Source organism: Podarcis bocagei, assembly GCF_964188305.1.
Source record: "Podarcis bocagei genome assembly, chromosome: 1".
Classification (NCBI taxonomy): domain Eukaryota; kingdom Metazoa; phylum Chordata; class Lepidosauria; order Squamata; family Lacertidae; genus Podarcis; species Podarcis bocagei.
In genome coordinates this window covers 18,825,179-18,848,399 of record NC_138125.1, presented here as the reverse complement: position 1 = coordinate 18,848,399, position 23,221 = coordinate 18,825,179, and the positions used below count along the sequence as shown (strand labels likewise).

At 42.8% G+C, this 23,221-nt stretch overlaps 1 protein-coding gene across 2 annotated transcripts in view; it reads right to left on the bottom strand.

Annotated features, from left to right (window-relative positions):
* Window positions 1-13,652: 13,652 nt before the first annotated feature.
* Window positions 13,653-23,221, bottom strand: part of SETD3 (SET domain containing 3, actin N3(tau)-histidine methyltransferase) — a 48,983-nt gene continuing 39,414 nt past the window's right edge. For both annotated transcript variants that reach the window (XM_081192691.1, XM_081192690.1), the window contains exons 9-13: window positions 20,575-20,649; window positions 17,989-18,155; window positions 17,092-17,177; window positions 16,021-16,181; window positions 13,653-15,027 (exon numbers count right to left, since the gene is read on the bottom strand). In XM_081192691.1, the coding sequence (XP_081048817.1) occupies window positions 14,581-15,027; window positions 16,021-16,181; window positions 17,092-17,177; window positions 17,989-18,155; window positions 20,575-20,649 (936 nt within the window). In that variant the 3' untranslated portion in view covers window positions 13,653-14,580. The remainder of the gene's footprint in view (window positions 15,028-16,020; window positions 16,182-17,091; window positions 17,178-17,988; window positions 18,156-20,574; window positions 20,650-23,221) is intronic.

Below are 23,221 nucleotides of genomic sequence, written 5' to 3'. Positions count from 1 at the left end.
AACTGCCTAACAGTGTCTGTGTCATCCAGGAAATTGTAGCTGCAGAGATAAGAAAAGAAGAGTTGTTCTTTTATATGGAGAGGTCACTTCTTGGTTTGCATGGAGAAGCCATTGTCAGCGGAGCTCAGTGACGGAAGTGCACAGCTGTATTGAGGCAGCACTGGGTGATGAAATTTCGCACCCTCTAACAATTTTTCCCCTTTCATGGATCACACTGCCTTGTCATGGCGAAGGGGTTTGAATAACTCAGAGAAGCTATGAGCTGTGCCGTGCGGGGCCACCCAAGACGGACAGGTCATAGCCGAGAGTCTAGACTAAATATGATCCACCTGGAGAAGGAACTGGCAATCCACTCCAGTATTTTGCCAAGAAAACTCCATGGACATAAAAAAAAGAGAAGCTTTGAGAAGAAAGTGAGAGTTTCCAAGGCATGCTCTGGTTCAACAGAGAGTTGAACACAACTAAGATGACTAACACAACTAAGACAACTAAACTCACTGGAAGGACAAATTGTGAAGCTGAGGCTCCAATACTTTGGCCACCTCATGAGAAGAGAAGACTCCCTGGAAAAGACCCTGATGTTGGGAAAGATGGAGGGCACAAGGAGAAGGGGACGACAGAGGATGAGATGGTTGCACAGTGTTCTTGAAGCCACAAACATGAGTCTGACCAAACTGCGGGAGGCAGTGGAAGATAGGAGTGCCTGGCGTGCTCTGGTCCATGGGGTCACGAAGAGTCGGACACGACTAAACAACTAAACAACAAAAACAATTTTGCACCCGGGGCCATCACCCCTGTGCCCTCCCACACTACACCACTGCATTGATGCAAATGCAGAAGCACATCTGCTCATGGGGCCACTACTTGCTATTTTGGGATGGAGCCAGTCTAAGTTGCCCTTAGTTCCTATTTGAATCAATAGGACTTACGTAATGCATGGCTTGCCTCACCGATTTCAGTGGGAGTTAAGCGCAACTAACTTAGCTTGGTTCCACAGAAATATCATAAAAACACAGAGTTGTAAGAGACCATGGGGCTCATTGCTGCAATGCAGGAATCTTCTGCCCAACATGGGGCTCCAACCCATGGCCCACGAGCCAACTCTATCACCTCCTATTTCTGTTCCACCTTTCTCAAGAAGCTCAGGGCTCTTCCCGCTTAACCATTTTATGCTTAGGTTAGGATGAGAAGCAGTCACCTAATGAGCTTCAATCAGAGTGAAGATTTGAACCTGGATCTCAGTTGTAGGCTCTGGTGCTTTCAGTTGTTGCTGAGCGTTGGCTATGTTGCCTGGGCTGACAGGCGTTACGAGTCCAACAATATTTAGAGGGCACTAGACTGGGGACTGCAGCTATAACCATTGCACCATGCTGGTTCTTGTCATAGCCTGCCCAACATTTCATAGCAAATTGATATCTTGTTGCCTCCTCAATGGCATAACAGTAGCACATCAACCAGTCAAGTGTGGACTGGGAGACTATTTCTCATTTTTAGCACCTTTCTCTCACTTCTTTCTCTTTACAGCTGTGTGTGTGACCTGAGGTAGATTAGCAGGTTCTTGGTCATATCTTCTGGCATATAGCTTCTCCTTTCTCCATCCTCCCCCCAAAACCACAGATTTCCGCTCCCTCTCCTAAACTCTTGCAGCCAAAGAAGTTGCACAAAATTACTGACTGCCTTACGTAGTCAGGTTTCACATTCCTGGGATTTTGACCCTCCAAGCCATCCTTTCTCAACTTTGGGTTCCTAGATGTTGTTAAAGACTACAACTCCCATCATTCTGAGCCAGCATAGCAGTGGCCAGGAGTGATGGAGGTTGTAGTTCAAGAACACCTGTTGATGGACTCCACCAGTCTCAGTCATTGACCAGTGCCAATGGAAGTTGTAGTTCAAAACCCTCTGAAAGGCCAAAGGCTTTCTTCTCCTTTTGTAGACAATATTTAGTTAGGTGGGCCAATGGTCTTACTCAATATAAGGCAGTTTCCTCTTTCCTATCTGCAAGACTATCAGTTTATAACTACAGCTGCACTGGGGACATTAATAACAAAACATTTTTTTAAAAATGTGAAGCCGAAAAATGTTCAGCCCAAACTTAATGCTGTTTTTAAATTCCATTGATTTCCGTGGGACAATTAAACATGTGTTTACACTTGCAAAGTACTTAATTTGTTGGCTGGCTCATGCCCCAAACCAACGCTAGCACAAACAAACAACAACCCTTGCCCAAATAAGCAAAGAGATCGTTTGCAAGGCTCTGGGCTCTTCATGCTAAAGGAATAAATATTCACATTCCACTCTGAATCCTGCAACTTGCCAACTGAAGTATGCAAACTGAACATGCATGCATAATTTATCCTGCAGCATTTTTATTTTTATGAACTCTCTTGCAGAGTTCTAGTTCTAGTTTTGGGTACAAGATATAAGATGCTGCAGGTGCTTCTCAGGACGTCAGTGTTCATCGCTTTGTTTCTTTTGAGGTCCTGGGACTATACAAGGGGACTGCAAGCGTGTACAAAGCTTAGTAGCAGAATATGTTTTCTTTCTTTTAATGTATAAAAGTCCCAGGTTCACCTCCCTGCATTAACAATTAAAAAGGATTGTGCCAAAGGATGACATCTCTCTGCTGGGACTAATCCAACCTTTTTTCAATCAGCCACCCACCCAGTAAATTGTGCCAGCACTTATTTTGCCGCCCATGGCAGCCATTTTGTGCTGACACCTAAAGCACTCTTATCAACATTGACATACCACCACCTACCTCATTTTTTTACATACAGACACTCGCGACTTAGCTGATAAACATAGTTTGTTAAGAGTTTGGGGAATTGTAGTTGTCTGATGGGTAAATGACAGGATTCTTGAGGGGACACCTTTTGCTTTTAACGTATGGTATGGCTGTGACTTGAGACTGCCCTTGCATCCCCCCTTACATTTCTCTGATGAAAATAGGGACGTCCTATTCCATAAGAACAGCAACAACTTTATTATTTATACCCCGCCCATCTGACTGGGTTGCCCCAGCCACTCTGGGCGGTTTGCAACATATATAAAAACATAATAAAACATTAAACATTTTTTAAAAAAACTTCCCTGTACAGGGCTGCCTTCAGATGTCTTCTAACAGTTGTATCTCCTTGGCTCGGGGGTCACATAACTCCAACCCTCCAACATTTCTCTGATGAAAATAGGGATGTCCTTGTTAGAATTCCTGCTCCGTGATTGCAGTCATGGGATTGTTGTCTTTCACATGACGGTATATGTTTTGACTCTACAGAGTGGGAAGTGACGGAGACAGGATGTTTGTGTTACTGTGTTCTGTGAAGTGGGACTATTGTCCTTTGTTCTTTTTCTCTTTGCTGTCTGGTGCTAAAGAGAGAGGGAGCCATGTTGCAGTGCTCCGTGTGTGTTTATATGTAAATAAAGTAAATTAGCCAAAATGCTGAGTTGCTGAGGTCTGTTATGCATGATGTGCAAACTCTGTGGATCCCTAAGTGTGCCGGTGTCAGCTGGCATCGGTTGCTGTGATGTTCAGGCTGAAGAAAGCTTTTGAAGCTCCTGAATGACCAACCAGGAGGGAGAGAACATGCCACTCGGGCATGTGTCTCTGCCAGGGTCCTACTCAAGTGTAGGTTGAGCTCCTGACAGTCCTAAGGAAAAGAGGGACATTCCGGGGTCAAATGAGAAACCAGAACGACTTCTGTATATCCGGGACTTGAAAGGCCTACTTGACTCACATCCAATGATGGGGGGTGTTATTCCTAGTGATAGCAGGTGTGCAGAGGTGTCGTTGAACCAGCGATGTGGGATATGTGGCCCTCCAGATGTTGCTGAACTGCGACTTCTGTCATCCCTGACCCTTGGCTATGCTTGCTGGGTCTTGACTGGAGTAATAATCTGACAAAATCTGGTTGGCCACTGTGAAAACACGTTGCTGGACTGGATGGGCCATAGGCTCAGGATCCAGCAGGCTCTTCTTATGCCCTTAGCACCTAGAAGAGCCTAGGTTCTCCATCCCTGGGCCAGACAGACAAGAGCCAACATAAAGACCACTTCAAATGTAAGTCTTCTGACAGCAACCCAATTCAGCCAGGATTGTTGCTCTGAAACTGCTGATTATCACCATCTCATTTGAGATTCAGGAGGCACCAGATGCACTTCCACAGGTGTGCTGCGGCAATTTAGCTCTCGCTAATGAACACCTATATTACAGCGCTAGCAAAATATGATTTACATTTTTTCAATAAAAATGTCACTGGAAGTCCAGTCTCCCAGTGTTACGGTATTTGAAGCCACTGCCATCAGCCTGCACTTTGGAGATTAATTAAAGTGAAAGATGACAGCGCTTGGGAGAGGAAACCGTATTCTCCGCTCAGCTAAAAATGACCTTTAACAAGCGCTTTTTCTTTCGTTAGAGTGGGTCATTACTAGAGATTACGAAGCGGTTTTCCCACTGAAGCTGAAAGGGCTGGAGCAGTTTGTAGGCTTAATCCAAGACCACAGAGCTACATTTCCAGGGCTGGTAAGAACTTTAATGCATCTTCCTGCCCTCAAATCTCAGAAATTCAGGGCACCTGGGGTGGGGAAGAAGACATGGACCTCTTGTGGGGGGAAACCACCACCCTCAACATTTAAAAAAACTCAGCTTTCTTCTTTGGTGGAGGAGTTGGAATGAAACCTTAAGCCTGGTGCCCCAATCGTTCCCGTATTATTTCCCCCTTGTTAATATCTTCAAGCCATTTGTGGGTGAACAGGGGGCTGAATCACTATCAATAAACACTAACTGTGCATTGGTGTACATTGTGCTATGTATATTCATGTGAATCAGACTTGAATGATGGGTGGGGAACTTCAAGCCTACTGCCTGAATATTATCTTCCAGGATGCTGTTGGACAGTTAGAATTCTCTCCAAGCCACAGCCATCACTTCCCCTACTTCACACCTCAAGTGTTTTTGCCTGGCTGGAATGTGCCCCTTTTGCTTGCCTGGATGAAGGAGAGGCTTAAGTGCTTGTGAAACAAGGCAACCGTAAAAACGTAAAAATAACATTTATCTCCCTGCTCACTTTCACTTCTGTCACGTGGATTTCCCTACCCTGGCTTAGATAGTAACCACCTTAGCTTTTTGTGCCCTAGTGGGTCTCTCCTTACATGGGCGCTATTCAAATAGAGCATGTTTAACACAGATTTCAAAAGGTATTTTGATAGCTTCTATAGTTGTTCCCAGCACCCAGCTCCCAAGTGCTGGTTTTAACCTTTAAAGGCCTTCATAATCTAGGTACAGGATACTTCAGGGAACAGCCTCAAAAAAGCAGACCCTCCAAGTGTCCCTAATTTCCAGATTTACAGAAGCCATCTCAGTTCCTGACTTGATCTGGGAATGTCCTGGTTTTCCTCAGGATGTTCCTATTTTCATTCGAGAAATGTTGGAGAGTATGCAGTTATGTGACCCCCTGAGCCAAGGAGATAAGTAACAATACAACCTTTAGAAGACAACTGAAGGCAGCCCCATATAGGGAAGTTTCTTAATGTTTTATTATGTTTTTATATATGTTGGAAATTGCCCAGAGTGGTTGGGGCAACCCAGTCAGATGGGCAGGGTATAAATAATAAAATTGTTGTTGTTGTGGAATAGGACATCCCTATTTTCAATGGAGAAATGATGGAGGGTATGGGAAAGGCCAGTGAGAAAAGGGGGCATGGCCTTGTTGACTGTGGCCCCTTCCTTGAAATATGCTTCCTGGTAGAGCTTGTCAGGCTTGCTCTGCCACGGTTTTTCAAAAAAATGGTGGAAACTATATTCCCAGAAGGGCTTTTGGAACTATATTTCATACATACAGTTGCTCTGTAAACCAGGTGTTTACAGAGGTGTGGAGACCCGACTGTGGTCCTCCATGCTTGCCTAACTGGTCCACGGGACTCTCCCCAAACCACAGACCCCCTCTCTCCTCTTGCTGTTCCTTCCTTGGAGGATAGAGAGGGGTATGCGACGGTATGGTGAAACCAGCCTACTATACAAAGGTAAAATTTGCATTTATTGCTCTGCCCTCCACTGGCATGTTGGCCACCAGAATATTGCCCAGAAAGAAAGTTGCTCTCAGGCTGAGAAAAGCTCCCAATCCCTGCTTTTGTTTTTATTATTTGATGAACTACTTCAAAACGAGTTGCTTTGTTTATGGGGACTTTAGAATAAACTGCCTTGAGGGCTTCCTTATTGTAGCCCTACCATACAGGGGTAAGATTGCAATATACTGAGGCGAGGCAAGGCGAGGCACAGCTTTCAGGCAGCTTGTGCACTGGGCTCTCTTGCAAAGAAATTTGAAACTGAGAGCACATTGCCACAGGCGAGAGGCCATTACCTAATTTTCGACTGAGTCACCTCTTGCAAAAAGTGCACACTGTTGGGAGTATTTTAAATGGCTCTCTCCAATGCTCTACCTACTGACTTGCCATCCAAAGCTTCAATTAAATAACAGTTCAGAACATAATGAACTGAAAAATTTCACACTCTGAGGTGAGATACGCATATATAGCACGGATGGTGAGAGAATTAAGAAGGTACAGTAAAAACAGGACCAGCTGCTGGCTAGTGAGATTTGGCCAGCTTTTGACAAAAGGGAAATATTTGATGAGAGCCCTTGCCAAAAAATATGCCATACCCTCCAACATTTATCTAATGAAAATAGGGATGTCTTATTCCATCATCATCATCATCATTATACCCCAGCCACTCTGGGCAATTTCCACCATAATAAAACATTAAACATTAAGAAACATCCCAATACAGGGATGCCTTCAGATGTCTCCTAAAGGTTGCAGTTACTTATCTCCTTGGCTCGGGGGTTGCATAACTCCATACACTCCAACCTTGTTTTAAATTTATATATCTAGAGAGAATATTAACCTCCTGGTTATCCTTCACCTGTTGTGCTGCTTAGCTAGTCCTTACAGTTAGGATAAAGGTAAAGGGTAAAGGGACCCCTGACCATTAGGTCCAGTCGTGGCCGACTCTGGGGTTGCGGCACTCATCTCGCTTTATTGGCCGAGGGAGCCAGCATACAGCTTCCGGGTCATGTGGCCAGCATGACTAAGCCGCTTCTGGCGAACCAGAGCAGCGCACGGAAAAGCCGTTTACCTTCCCGCCGGAGAGGTACCTATTTATCTACTTGCACTTTGACGTGCTTACAAACTGCTAGGTTGGCAGGAACAGGGACCGAGCAACGGGAGCTCACCCTGTCGCAGGGATTCGAACCACCGATCTTCTGTCCTAGGCTCTGTGGTTTAACCCACAGCACCACCCACGTCCCTTTATAGTTAAGATACTACCAACCTAAACCCTGGCACCTGGAACGCTTCCTTCTGGCAACTCCTGCGGCCAAGCTGGTGCCAAACGTATTGCTCTGCTTTCCTTTGGACCACATCAGAGAGGCCGAGAGAGAGGGATCTTGTTGTCTGTGCATCCCAGGACCTCCAGACACACTGCCCAGGCTTGCGCCCCAGAGAGGTCACTTTGGTGCTCTTAAAACATCACCCCCAGAGGTGCACTTCATTGTCTCTCGAGACAGACAGATGCCCAACACCTCAACATGCAACTCTCTAGGGCTGGAGCGGGGAAACTGGAGCCCACCAGTTGTTGCCGAGTTCCAGTTCGCATCAGCCCCAGTCTACATGGCAAATGATCAGAAATGACAGGAGTCGGGAGTGCAGGCAATCTGATGGATCACAGCTTCCTCCATTATAGAATTCTGTTCTATTCTATAATAATTTATTTATACCCTGCCCATTTGGCTGGGTTTCCCCAGCCACTCTGAGCGGCTCTCAACAGAATATTAAAAACATGATAAAACAGAGCCAGTGTGGTGTAGTGGTTAAGAGTGGTGGACTCGTAATCTGGGGAACCGGGTTCGCATCTCCGCTCCTCCACATGCAGCTGCTGGGTGACCTTGGGCCAGTCACACTTCTCTGAAGTCTCTCAGCCCCACTCACCTCACAGAGTGTTTGTTGTGGGGGAGGAAGGAAAAGGAGAACGTTAGCCGCTTTGAGACTCCTTAAAGGGAGTGAAAGGCGGGATATCAAGTCCAAACTACTACTACTACTACTACTACTCTCTTCTTCTTCTTCTTCTTCTTCTTCTTCTTCTTCTTCTTCTTCTTCTTCTTCTTCTTCTTCTTCTTCTTCTTCTTCTTCCCCATAGGCACTAAGGGTGCAGTGCACCCGGTTGCCAGGCTCTCAGGGGCGCCAGGCCAAGAGTCCGAGGCCCGAGAGTTGAATCCGGAGAAGAGCCTGCCCGTCAGCCGGAGCACCGCGTGATTTCCTGCTGCAGGCGGCTCTGCACTGCGACTTCCGGGGCGACCGAGCCAGCGAGATGCTGAGGCGGCCGACCAGCTCCGCCCTCCTGTGCGCCTGGGTCTGGGCAACTTGGGGGTGACCACCGGGTGGATCTTTGCACCCCGGTGTCGCATATGCTTAAGACAGCCCTGATTCTATTTCTTTTTCCTGGACTGCCAGGGTAGAAATCCGTAAATGTAGCCAAATCCCCACCTTATTTCTGACTAGAATTTTTCCACGTTAAGTGCCGACGATTGTCAAAATAGTCATCTGAAACCACCCGCAGCCTTGTCTAAAACTGAAGCCCGTATGCTTTGTGTTAAATTACAGTATTTTTTTAAAAAAAATAGAGCTATGGAAGGAAGACCCCTTTCCTCCTTTCCTCTGCCTTTCTGTTAAGATACAGTAATCCTACTCCTTTCGCTGCCAACTGTTCGGCAGCTATCCTGTCAGCAGAGCTGCATTCCTGCATTCATTTAATAGCTATTTATCATTCAGTAATCTGCCCATTTTCAAGAAGGAATAAAGTTAAGTGTTCCAGAAATTGGAAAAAATTGAAACTTGACCTTTATTAAGTGGGTTAATTGTCACCATCACAGCATGTATGAAATTAATGACCAAAAAGTAGAATTTCTGAGTTTCAGAAGACTAGGTTAATGTCCAAAAAAAAGGTATAAACTCTGACCTTTTTGACATATGCCAAAAGAAACAGCCACCTTAATAAATTACTACCTGTATGCAATTATACTAAACCATCCCCAGCATCCAATCACTTAAATTAATTGCTGCAATATTTTAGTTATTATTCTCAAGACTCTTCGGCAGCCTACAAGCGGCTGTGGGTTTTGTAAGGCAGTTCGTTTTTCTAGTGCAATCTTATTTTCCTTTTCGTGTGGATGAGACCAAGATCATTCAAGCAAGTGACCGAAAAAGTTAGAGAGGCATTAACCACTTTAACAATTTAAGGGTTAAAGCAATTTCTTTTTTTTAAAGTTTTATTTTTCAGTTTTTCAAATTAACATAACCATCAAATACATAGTTTAGACTTCCCTCCTCCCTTTCCTTGGTTCCCTATACAAGCATTTGCAAAAGCTGCATCTCTTCCCTAACTCCTTTTATTACTCTTTATTCTTCTTCCAAAGCCACCTTTTAACTGCTAGATTTTAAATTAATTCTGCTAATGTATTTGTTTACATTTAAAAATAAATAATCCCCATTCTTTGCTGAAAGTTCTTGATTTCTTAATCTTCCCGTGGTTTTGCCATTTCTGCATAGTCCATTAACTTTACTTGCTATTCTTCCTTTGTTGGGACAGTGACCTCTGGGCAAGTAGCACCCTGGCAACCGTGTTTGCATACATAAAACAATTTGGCCTAGTCTTTCGGTATTTTCTAACATGGCCTGAAGCAGAGAGGTATGACTCCATTTTGAAATGTGATTCCGTATACTGATTATTTCCCTATCTGCTCTTTTAAAACAAAACACCACCTTGCCAGTACAATAGTACGGGACACAATGGGCAACAGACCGCAGAGCTAAAGAGGAGCACCAATCTTCAGGCCAGAGGTTCTTCATGACTTGATTCAAGCAGCTTTTAAGGTTTCCATTCCTAAGCCCCTATTGCAACAAGTTGCTTGCTGGGAGCTGTCATTGTCAGTCGTCTTAACACCCTGCCAAACCTTGCTGCAATCTGACCATGTGAGTTTCCTACTTTGCTGTACCTCACGGCTACCAACCACAGGTGGATGAGAAGAGTCAGTCACCATTGCTAAAAATCTCTCTTTTCAACCAAGTAATGTCATACAAACCTTTTTTGGGGTTTTTTTTTTTTTTTTGAAGTTCGGTATTTAGATGTGACAGCTTGAAGCATTCTTTGCAAGAAACCAATTTTCTGGATCCAGATAATTCTGGGTTGTGAACAGTATCTGGGGCAGAAGCTGCTTTAGTAGGGAGTACTCATGTAGGGAGATGGGCAAATGTGACCCTGTCTTCTAGACTACTTCATTGCTTTTCATACATCTGACCACCAGATCTATCAGGAGTATCCTCAAGGATGGTGCATTAAAATACAGGAGATTTGAGTGACTGCTTTATAACCTGGGAAGTACGGTAGTAAGCAGAGAGATCCCACCAGGTTATATTTTAGCCCCTTCAATGTTCTGTACACCAATGGGAAGGAACAGTATAATCTACCTGACAACCGACAGCTTTAATTCTCAGACTTGAGAATACAATAGCTTCTTTGAAAAACTATTTCCATGTTGTTCTGGGTTAGAGGTTGATAACTAAGCGACTAAAAAAAGAGGTGCCATTTTTGTTTTCTGATTAACGTAAATCCAGACAATACAGAAATGATTATTGCTGGTGGTCTGTGTGATTTTGGGAATGGATTACCTGTCCTGGACAGGGCCCTCTGGAGGATCAAATATGAAACTTTGGAGCACACCTGCATGTGGTGGTCATGGTGCAATGGGATCCCTGAATACGTCTCCTGGCATCAGCAAAACATCTACACCTCCCCACGCCAGGGCTGAGTTAATAAAAGGGTGGTGAGGGTGAATTACCTTTCATCCCTTTAAAAGTACATAAAGCTGCAAGAGAATGTGGTAAATAATATATGTTTTGCAACTTCCTCCTTTAACTCTATGTACCTGGGATGCGGATGGTGCTGTGGGTTAAACCACAGAGCCTAGGACTTGCCAACCAGAAGGTCGGCAGTTCGAATCCCCACGACGGGTGAGCTCCTGTTGCTCGGTCCCAGCTCCTGCCAACCTAGCAGTTCGAAAGCACACCAGTGCATGTAGATAAATAGATACTGCTCCGGCGGGAAGGTAAACAGCGTTTCCGTGTGCTGCTCTGGTTTGCCAGAAGTGGCTTAGTCATGTTGGCCACATGACCTGGAAGCTGTACACCGGCTCCCTCGGCCAGTAAAGCGAGATGAGCGCCGCAACCCCAGAGTCGGACACGACTGGACCTAATGGTCAGGGGTCCCTTTACCTTTACCTTTTTACCTGAGCAGCAGCACAGAAAGCGGACTGTCAAGATGGGAATGAAGGGGAGTGATCTAGGAGTCTTGAGGTAGGAACAGAGAAGAAAGTGAGGTCCTACAGGAGAGCAGGTACTTGCAGTCCCCACCCCAGCAACTTGGATTCATAAATGTTCTCTTCAAATTACATACTATTTTCAAAGAATCTCCTCCTACCCAACAGCCATCATATCACAGATCACATTCATCTCCACTGACTGAAGCATAAAAAAATTATGGGTCCAGGTGCTTTCAAAAGCTGATGTGGCACAAATACATCAACCTGAGGCACAGATCTTTATGGATCTTCATAATTTTTACAAGGAAATCCCCTCAAAGCTACAATCAAATCATAGGACACCTCAGTATGCACAGTCTCTTCCTGGAATTTATGTTTCTGTAACTGGTGGTATTGTTGTTTACCGAAGTAAAAAAACATGAAAACCCATGCAATGTATTTTTTGTGGAGGTGGGCTACACACCAGATCTGCGCTTTTTAAAAACTGCAATGTACTATAAGCTTGCACTGTTGAGGACCTTGTGCAAAATTATGGAAAGTTCAATAGCGCCTGTTTTTAGTTTTGCAGGATCAGATTTTTACCCAGACACCCGGAAAAACAAAGTGTATGTGCATGCTACTCCTTTCCTGCTGATGGGTGAGTAAACAGAAGGACATGGAAGAGGGAGGAGAAGCAACTGGAGAGTGGCACCCAATGCACACTCTCAAAATAGCAAATGTTCCCATAGGCCCCCAAAAGTTGGTGACTCCTGGTAGCTTAGACTGGGAAACTTCCCTGAATGTGTTTGTTCAGACAAGCATATAGATCATGGCTCGCCTGCCCCCAAGGTTCCAGATCTTTCCTGATCTGTGCTCTGTGAGGAACTGCACAATTGTCTGGACCGTTAAAACCCAGGCTTTTTAGACCAGACATGCTTCCTTCTAATTCCGAGGCTAAGATATTGGCAAAAAAATAAAGGTTGCAGTCAAAAGCATATAAAAAATAGAAGTGTCTCTTGACAATAGCAAGAACAAAACTAAAAAGGGCTATTTCAGTTTAGCTCTGTAGTTCATCACCCACAGATGTCAATGGGATTTGGACATGCCTAGCTTTCTCTGGGTTACATCCCAAATGAATAGGCTTTAGCTCATTGGTAGGGAACATCCAGCCTTCCACCCTGATTAGTCGACAATATGGTCACTAAAAGTGGCAATATTGTAGTGCAAAAGTAATAACGACTGAAGGACTTAATAAAGCACAATCTTAAATGCAATCCTATGCATGTTTACTCAGAAGTAAAGCCCAATGTCTTCAAAACGATCTACTCTTACATAAGAAGGCACAGAACTGCACGCCTCATGACGTCCTAAGAAACACTGTGTCACACCCAGACTTTTTTCATGGACATGTTGCTATTGCTGTTTTACTAGTTCTATGTTGCATTTTTCTTTTAGCAATATTGTTTATGTTGTACACAACCTTAGGGGGTTAAAAAAATTAAGCTGTTTAATAATGCTTATAAAAAAAAACAAGTCCCAGAGGTTGGCCCACCATAGTATTTAGGACTACCCACTTCCCCCAAATGCGGGTTAAACTGTGGATTAAACCACGGAGCCTAGGACTTGCTGATCAGAAGGTCGGCGGTTCGAATCCCCGCGACGGGGTGAGCTCCCGTTGCTTGGTCCTACCAACCTAGCAGTTCGAAAGCACGTCAAAGTGCAAGTAGATAAATAGGTACTGCTCCGGCAGGAAGGTAAATGGCGTTTCCGTGCGCTGCTCTGGTTCGCCAGAAGCGACTTAGTCCTGCTGGCCACATGACCCGGAAGCTGTACGCCGGCTCCCTTGGCCAATAAAGCGAGATGAGCGCCGCAACCCCAGAGTCGGTCATGACAGAATCTAATGGTCAGGGGTCCCTTTACCTTTACTTTCCCCAAATTGGACACCATATAACATCAGATGGGAAAGTTCAAGGAAGAGTCTCTTTTTGCCTCTCTAGTTTGAAGTCAAGCAATGGCTGCAGAGGAGCTGGAACTGCAAACAAAGAATCTTCCACTGAAAGCCAATACCTGACCTTTGAATCGCTTGTTGTCACATGATTTGAGAGGACGGTGCCCCACCCACACGCCAAAGTGGTCCACACTGGTGGGATCTAGTTCCTCTCACCCCTGCTGTGTCCCCAGACCCTGCCGCTTACCACTCCTATCCCAACTCCCTTGCAGCCTGTGTAACCAGAGCCGAAATCTAAGTCGATACGTCCAACGCTTATGCTCATGCAAAATGAATGAAAAAGTAGCAGACACAAATTAATCAAGTTTTACTTTTAATAATTTTCTTAGTCAAAAGTGTAGCTTTGAAAATCTCTAGCTATTTGTGAAAATCTGAAAAGGTTGGGGAGCAGCCTCACTCTGAACAACACAGTTTGCATCTGGAGGCTGGGCTGAGCTGCTTCCAATCTCTTCCTTCACCAAATTAAACCAGTGCCATTTTGAAATTTTAAAAAAGTCAAGCCTTAAAAAATAATAATAAACAAACTGAGGATGTACTGTAGTTGCGCACTTTGATTTCAAGGATATGGTGGGGTGGGAAATTAAGTTTCTTGTACAGTGAACCAAACCACAAAATAAACGATAGTTCATAGAAACCACTGTAATTAGAATGTATTCTTAACGTTTGAAACCTAGTGAAAATAAGGTTGCCACCTTACATTTTTAAGGGTGTATCTACTTTTCAGTGCATCTACTCTTTTGTGCTGCTCTGATCTCTGCCTATGCCAAGTGGTCAGTCAGTCAAACTTGCCACCTCCTTGGGCAAGAAAACAAGCTTTACATTTTAGAAGTCAGAGAAAACAGAACAGAAAGATAGCAGATAAAGTTGAACTCTTCCCTAGGAAGTAAACACGTTTTCCTAACCGAGGGCTGCACAATTCTCCAAAGGTACCACCTCTCTCATTTTTCCTGGACCCTAGTCTTCCAAAAGCAAGATGGCAATCTTAGTAGAAAAGGGATGCTAAATCTTTTAAATAACTTAAAAATCTTTTTTATTATTATTATTATAAAGCAGCAAAAAACATTTTCCTCTGCAGAAAGAAATGTTAGGAAACACACCAATGTAAATCACTGTTCGGAGAAGAAGAAGAAGAAGAAGAAGAAGAAGAAGAAGAAGAAGAAGAAGAAGAAGAGGAGAACACCTGCTAGTTTTCAATTTCACAATAAATTCAAAACTATTTTAGAGCTATTCTTTAACCTCATCAGTACTGTCTGAAGAAGATTCTTTGGCATCTTCAGTCTCTCTGTTACTTTCCTCTTGATTTAGATTTTCGTTTTCCGATTTGGTCCCGTTAAGCAAAGAATTGTCACCATTCACAAATCCGTTTGCTGCAACTTCTGCCCCAATGGCTTCCTCAATCTTTAAGTCCTCTCGATCCTCTGTCTCTTCGTCCAAGTTTCTCAAGACAATTGGGAGTCTTGAGTCTGCCACAGTATTCTCTAGTAAGGCAATATTACTCTCTTCATACTTGGGGAGGAGAACTCCTTCTGCCATTTGTTTGCCATAGTACTCTCTGTTGGCGGCCGCACTCTTGACTGCTTTCTCCAAAATTTCTTTCTCTCCTAAGCGCAGTTTAATAGCCATTGTCGCGTGACAGGTAAGGTCATGCGTTTCCAAAAAAGATTTATCATCCTAAAAACAGAAATTGGGGAGGGGAGAAGAGAAGAGAATAAAACGTTGTGTATTCACCAAAATCTAAGCAGGGCTTTGGATTTTAACCATAAAGCTGTACTTCTGTAAGTGGTCAAAGGTACCAGTTTTTTACACTGCTGTATTAATAATAACAATGCCATTGTTATGCCAGGTCAAATGTAAAAATGAATGCAGTTATACATAGTGAAAGGTAGCAGCTGATAGGTGTTCTAGGCCTAAGGGGCAGAAAGAAGAGTCATTAATTTGAGGAGATAATACTGAGTATGAAACGGTCTTGAATCTTAAGTCAGTGGAGGTCTGAAAAAAAGGAAATGTTTGCAATTCGAAGAACCCTTTTGAGAAGACAAAAGAGTTTCCATGCCCAGAAAGACACTATAGATAGAGTAGCTGGAATGAGTGTGTCTGAAAAGTGGGTATAAATCATAAGCATTAAGAGGTCCATTCCTGCCTCCTCAACCCCAAATTACCGCACACATACTAAAATAGAAAATTGCTTTTTTTCAGAAGCCCAGCATATGGGCTGTAGATCATGGTCCATTTCTGAATACAGTGGTACTTCGGGTTACATACGCTTCAGGTTACAGACTCCGCTAACCCAGAAATAGTACCTCGGGTTAAGAACTTTGCTTCAGGATGAGAACAGAAATCGCGCAGCGGCAGCAGCGGGATGCCCTATTAGCTAAAGTAATGCCTCAGGTTAAGAACAGTTTCAGGTTAAGAACGGACCTCCGGGACAAATTAAGTACGTAACCAGAGGTACCACTGTACAAAGTTCAGAAAACCTACAGTGCAGCAGCCAAATGATGAGCTTACACCTCTAAACATCTCTCAAGCACAAAGAATACTATTAACTCCTTTCTAGAGGAGAAAGGCATCAAAGGGAATGTTTTTAAAAGATGAACTCATTCCTATGAGATTAGACCAAATATCCTGTTAGGTTTACAAGTATGAGCATGCTCTTAGAAGTCTTACCAAAATAGTGGTTTTGTAGGTTTTTAACAGAAGAGATGCCCTGGCTTCAAGGAATGTCCAAAGTTTCACCTCATTGTCCCAGCTCACTGGAAATTCAGAATTGCCAAGAGTGAAGATTCTGTCGATTGCATGCTCTCCTATCAAGTGTTCCTTCAGCTCATCTGTTGAGGAGGAGAAAGGACAATCAGCAATTGCTCCATTTATTTTGGCCTCTGGAAGGCTAACAAAACCGAACCATTCATGAGCATTAGTAAGTGGACCTGTTGCTTTCTGAGTTCTTCAGAGCTGAAGCTCCAGACTTTACTGGCACAGAATCGATTCTCTAAATTCAAACAGAGCCTTTCTGGCCATCACCAAGTTCAATGTGATTTTCTTCCAGCTAAGTCTGTGAAAATATCACAGCCTAAGAAGGCTTCACCACCACAGAGTGTGTATTGTTCATAATTTTAAATTTTTGTGGTTTTACGTTGCTTTTATTTATTTCATCTTACAAACTCACCTTGAGAGGGTTGTTTTTTTTTTGCATAAAGCGATAAATAAATACCTAACTAATGATCTTTTATTTGCAATTCCCCACCTTCCTCAATATAACGTCTCCAAGAGAAAAGAGGTATAAAAATCCTGAAGAATATATTTTGGCTTCCAAACTAGGCTTGTAAATAGCCACTTGTGTAATCAATTGTGACAAGTAAAATTTGCCTAGGTTGGTTACAGCATGGTGTTGATAATGGCAAGGTTGCAGGTTCAATCCTTGCATGGAACTGCTGTATATTCCTGCACTGCAGGGGGTTGGACTAGATGATCCTCAGGGTCCCTTCCAACTCTAAAATTCTATAAAAGCTTTTGCAAACTGGAAAATAGTCTTTCCATATCTTCAATGTTCCATTAATGTCTACCAGAGGATGGTATATATGGTCAAAAAGGCTGGGATATTTTTTCTTTGGTGGGCTAGTAATTTCTCTGGAATTCTTTGGAGGCCTGAACTTTTTTTCCTTAATCCCATTTTGACCTTCAAACAATCGAACAAAATTTGATACAATTTTTCATAACGGTGTTTGTTTGTTTTTTTACCTTCCGTCATGCAAAACACTCTAAGGAAAGCCAGAAGCTGGGCTGAGATTGGAGGCTCTGTTGAGTGCAAGGCAAACACACTAGAACTAGAAAAAAAGGGAATAAGATGTCAGTCTTTGGTAGCTTGATTATCCGGTATGAAAATCCTTAATTTATAATATATTCTTATTATTGTAAAGTGAAGCTGCATAAGGGTCAATCCAACTTCTGAGCATTAAACTGAAGCTGGTCAAACTTTTCTCAGATAAAAATTGAGCAATTCCTCCTCTATAATAGATTAGTCAAGTATTACTTCACTATTACTTTATATAACTACCTAATAAAAATTGTGCATGCTTTCATTTACCACGTTCAGACCTATAGAAATCTCATTTCCAAGCTACAAAATATTAACACTTGCTCCCTTGACATACTGACCATCAGAAATTATTGAAAAATCCATTCGAAGAAAATCTATTCAATCTAGCAAGATAGCTGGCAATTCAACTAAAGAACACTGACTAGATATTGTACAATAGTTTGAATTAAAAAGATTATGGTTCAAAAGTAACAGTGTGTGTTTGGATTTATGGTTCAAAAATGAAGGATGCTGAAAGCATTATAGGTCACAAATAGACTATGACAGTACTTTTATAATGAGGGGAAACAGAGAGCAAAAATAGCAAACCGGCATATTCTCTTGCCCTCCAACAGACAATTTATTCTAAAGATGTTGGTAAACGTGTCTCATAATCAGCAAACATGCTTAATAACAGCAATTTAAGATAACTATATAGGAGTGAGATATAATGTAGGCTCCACCTACTTTAATGAACAGCAGTTTTGCTATAATGTTCTACTTGACCTTAGAGCTTGAAATGTTTCAATACAAAAACAGCGTCTTTCAATTTGACTTACGTTGGGATGCCAGCGCGAGCTAAGACCTCTGCCTTCATAGCATACAGCCTGTCACTTTTACTCACTCCAAGCTTTATTTTCACTCTGTCATGTGAATTATTATCAAAGAAAAACCCACTGTGGATCACAAATTCAGCATTTGACCGAGTGCCATAAAAAATGTAAATCTAGGAGGATGAAAAGAGAAGCGAAGGGACAGAAAAATAGCTTAGGATCAACTCATGGAATGACAAATTACACATTACACAACCCCCCCCCCCCCATACTATAGTGCTGCAGACCACAATGCATATGAGAATGCTATCTTTAAATAATGCACAAGGCAAACTTTAACCCTAGGAACTACTTTTGCTCAAACGCTTTGGACGCTGTTCTAAACATAGAGACCTCTACCCGCATGTGCCCAAAGCTCCTCTATTGACCATCTTCAGAACTACATGCATTAGAAATAGAGAGCAACAAAATTCACACAGAAGTGCAGCTTTTCCCAAAAAATGGTGTACCATGAGCTGTCAAATGACTTGACCAAGCAAAGAAAGAGAACACCTCACTTAAAAAGATGGCATTCACATTCTAAAGGGACCTCAAAATATTACTGGATATTATATTATTCCTGAACCGGGTTCCGTCTGACAGAGTTTGCTGATACTACGCAGGGGGAAGGGGGGAGTTAACTGAGATTTTCCTTCTGCTTACCTTCCCAAGGCCACTGAATGGAAGCCAGCTAGCTGAGAGACTCGAGGTCTACTCTATGTGTTAAATAACATCTAATTCTATAAATGTGTATTGTAGCTATCAGAACTGGTGCCCTATGATTAACTTTGGATAGTGCTCCCCCTTTTCAACAGATATCCAAGAGAATGCTTATCCTCTCTCCAGTGTGTCAACTCTGCTTCATCCTTCACCTCTGTCGCATTCTGTTAGCCATCAGTGGATTTATACTTGGGCTTTTTTAATGGAAAAAGCGAAGATCATCTGAGCGGCAGGGGTGCAAAGTTTTTGCAAAACACCAAAGCTAGTAATTTTTCCTAATAACTAGAAATGGAAACCTATGCCCGCTAGTGAGAAGTGGGATCTAGGGTCGGTGTGACCCATTTCGCCACCAGCTCTGCCAGCACTGTTGCTGTGGCGCTGGCATCAGCATCAACTTCTGGTGAGATATTGCCAAAATCTTGCAAGGTTTCTCGTGATTTCGTCAAGAGTTTGTGGGACCAATGCCGGCACTGCTTTGGAGGCTTCTGCTGCCTGAGGCAGCTGCTTCGTCCTGGCCCATAAGTGGGCCGGCCCTTTACTTGCTGGAATATTCTGGTCTGTTTCCCTCTTCATGGGGATGGAGGGGGAAACAAGATCTTGCTGCTAGCCCACATACATATCAGTGTAAGGGTGCAGAGCATAGCATATACCAAGAGGAAGGGAGCTCAGTTGGGAAAGGAACAAAACAGAGACTCAGAGGAGGTAGGAACCAGGTCCCCTGAACAGCAGCACGCATCAGTAGAAGAAGAAAATCTGCATCCTGATCTCTTTAGTAATTCACGTGCCAGTCACCATGTTGCTTTTCAGTTACCGGTGGCTAATAGATGCCTGGATTTTTGGACTCTAGAGAAGGGGGCATAATATTCTTTCCACTTTCCCCACGTATATAAGTATCAAATTTAACTTAATTGTGTGCATGTTTATGGGGACAAATGACCTATTTTATTTTATTTATTTATTAAATTTGTATACTGCCCGTCACCTGAAGATCCCAGGGAGGTTAGCAACAGACTATGAGAACATCCAATAATTTTACTTAATAATGTTGTTTGCTAAATTAGCAGCTGGGACATGTTTCAGAATTGCAAGAAATTTATGAGAAATTGTAAACCTATATGAAGCATCCACTTCAAGCTGTTGTGACAGGGTGGGGTATAAACAGCATTAACAAATAGCTCTTTATACTACATCACAGGGAAGTCCAAGAATTAATGGTCAACAGTAATAATGGACAACATGAATCGCAAGGATATGAGAAGTGAGCACTGAAGGCAGATATTGATGCCTGTTAAAAGGAGCTATACATCCCTTGGAGAATGGATCCTGACAGCTGAATTGGTTAGTGACATCATCTTTTATTTTCTGGACGGTTAAGTGGTAAGAAGTCAGAAAACAGCTGAATGTGAACTAAATAATGCCAAAGAGCAAAATGCTGAACAAACAATGGCTGCCCAGCTCATGATGCTCAGGTCAAGTATTTTAAATGTCCTCACCTACGTGAACATTTCTACCAATGTGCTATCATTCAAAACAAAAAATGGCTGAGTTACTCATGGCACAAGGTAAGGTTGCTTTAGATCAAGGCATTCTTCTTCCTTTGCAATGACAAATGCACTTTTTATGTTACAAAAAAGGAGAGCTATCTATCCTCAGTCTTTATAACACATTTGTAAGGAATGTCTCATGGAACACTCCTAGTGAAAATTAACAAGACTCCTGAAGCTAAATTAGAATTGCGTGTATTTACTATCAATTGGATGCATCTGTACATGTACGAATTCTACACATGGAACTTCAAATGTTAAATCACACACACACACATCTCAAGATTACCTGTTCGTCAGCCTTAAAATCTTGAAGTGCTACACATTCACAACGGTCATCTTCCAAATTGTAGCCTGTAGTGATCTATACAGAGGATTCAAAAGAAAGAAGAAAAATGTTCAGCATTTTAAAGTTGAAGCTTGTTTGTATGAGCCTGATCTTCCTTTAAAGCAGGCACCCCCCAAACTCGGCCCTCCAGATGTTTGGGGACTACAATTCCCATCATCCCTGACCACTGGTTCCGTTAGCTAGGATGATGGGGGCGGCCGCCGAGACCACATAACACCGGTCTTGAAAGACCTACATTGGCTCCCAGTACGTTTCCGAGCACAATTCAAAGTGCTGGTGTTGACCTTTAAAGCCCTAAACGGCCTCGGCCCAGTATACCTGAAGGAGCGTCTCCACCCCCATCGTTCTGCCCAGACGCTGAGGTCCAGCTCCGAGGGCCTTCTGGCGGTTCCCTCATTGCGAGAAGCAAAGCTACAGGGAACCAGGCAGAGGGCCTTTTCGGTAGTGGCGCCCGCCCTGTGGAACGCCCTCCCATCAGATGTCAAAACGATAAACAACTACCTGACATTCAGAAGACATCTTAAGGCAGCCCTGTTCAGGGAAGTTTTTAATGTATGATATTTTAGTGTTTTTTGGTTTCTATGGAAGCCGCCCAGAGTGGCTGGGGAAACCCAGCCAGATGGGCGGGGTACAAATAATAAATTGTTGTTGTTGTTGTTGTTGTTGTTGTTGTTTTGTTGTTGTTGTTGTACCAAAACAGCTGGAGGGCCAAGTTTGAGGGTGCCTGCTTTAAAGGATGTAAAATGACCACTACTTAAAAAATAACAAGAAGAAACAGCACCTACTACCCTGTAACAAAGTCAAGCCCCTTAGTCCTTGGGGAAGTTACCTTGTATTTTCCTTTCTTTTAGAGCAGTGATTGGGGAACCTGTGCCCATCCAGCTGTTGCTGGATTCCATCTCCCTTTAGCCCCAGCCAGCATGGACAATGGTCAGGGATTATGGGAGTTGTAGTTTAGCAACATCTGGAGGGCCAGAGGCTCCCCAACCCTATTTCAAAGGCTGGTGAGAGATTGGTCAGATATCCCCCTCCTTTTTTTTAAAGATGGGGACAACATTTGCGCACTTCCAGCTTGCAGGGACCTCACCTGTTCTCCAACAATTCTCAAATATTATAGAAAAGCTATAAAAAATGGCACCCTTCTAGACCACTTTGTGTTGGTCCTGAGTTCACTCCTCTCGCACATAACAGTGCTGTTGAGTTTCAAGTTACTCCCATGGGGTTCTCTGCAGCACTGCACTAAGAGAACTAGTTTCTGTCACACACTTCAACTCTCAGTGCATTTTTCATCACTCTGAATCAAAAAGAGGAGTGGATAACTGTGACTCTTTGGGGGATACTTTCTTCAGAGGACTCCAATTTATTTGCAAATAATCTCTTTATCTGAAACTTAGGTAATTATTCTTAGATGGTGATGGGATTTTGCTGTGGGAAGATGAAGAAGTTGCCACTTAACCATATTTCTTTTATCAAACCACAAGGACTAAAGTGGCTCATTATTAACATGGAAATTGTCCCACAATATTATTTTCATAAAGCAAGAATGTTCTTGATAAATCAAGCTGTACAACACAGAAAACATACCAATCTCAAGGAACAGGCCTCATACATAGTTGTGTCCTGAAGATGGGATTTGAAACAAAATCTACAGTTTCAATTGGGGCTGCAATGCTTAGTTGAATAATCAGTTAAATCAATAGATTTGAAATCTTTTGATTGATTTAAAAGAGTGCCCTATTTAATCAAGCTGCAGAAGAAAAAGAGGGTTGCAGGTATCATCTTAGAGGAGGTATTAATCTTATATCACATACAAGTGAATGCCTTTTCTAGTATGTTGCCTGCTCTGACACATGCCATCATTTAAACACAAAGGGAAAATGTTTTTTCTTCTTCTTCTTCAAAGTAACACCTTTAATCAGAATACTTTAAATTGGATGACAATCAGTTTCAAGTGTTTCAGGGCTCTTTTAATGTTTCGATATATAGAATTTGTGGGAGGGTGCCTGGTTTTATGGCATATGAAACTTGTTTTATGGGCTTTCATTTTAATTTTTTTTAAAAAAGCTGTTCCTCTCATTCCCTAGTGGAATAGCTTCCTGCTTTTTTGTCCTTCTCAAAGGTTTCTCTTTTCCTTATATCATTTTTGTTTGTATACAAGTGTTCCAAACAAAAAAGCAGCTTGGAATTTGGGCATGTCGGATTTTTATAGTTCTATTAAAAAAAATCCTCTTGTCCCAGGAGCTGAAAAGTGAGGAGAAACTATCCATGGGGGATCAAACCCATAAGGACTAGCGCAGTAGTCCCAGCTAATCCCCAGCACCAACATCCAGGGGAAATATAGACTACAGTCTAGCAAGGAGGGAGGGGGGCTAGGAAACGCAAATAGCCACAGCAAAGGGCTCTGAACCAAATAAAATCCAAAGAGCTAATGGACAGTTTTGATTTTGAGTATCAACCTGCCCACAACATTCATTGAGCTCAAGGGAAACATCCCCTTCTATATCAAAAGGACATGAAAAGTAAACCTTAAGACACGAAAAATAGGCCAATATATGCACAAAATGATGCATTAAGAAAATGTTTCATC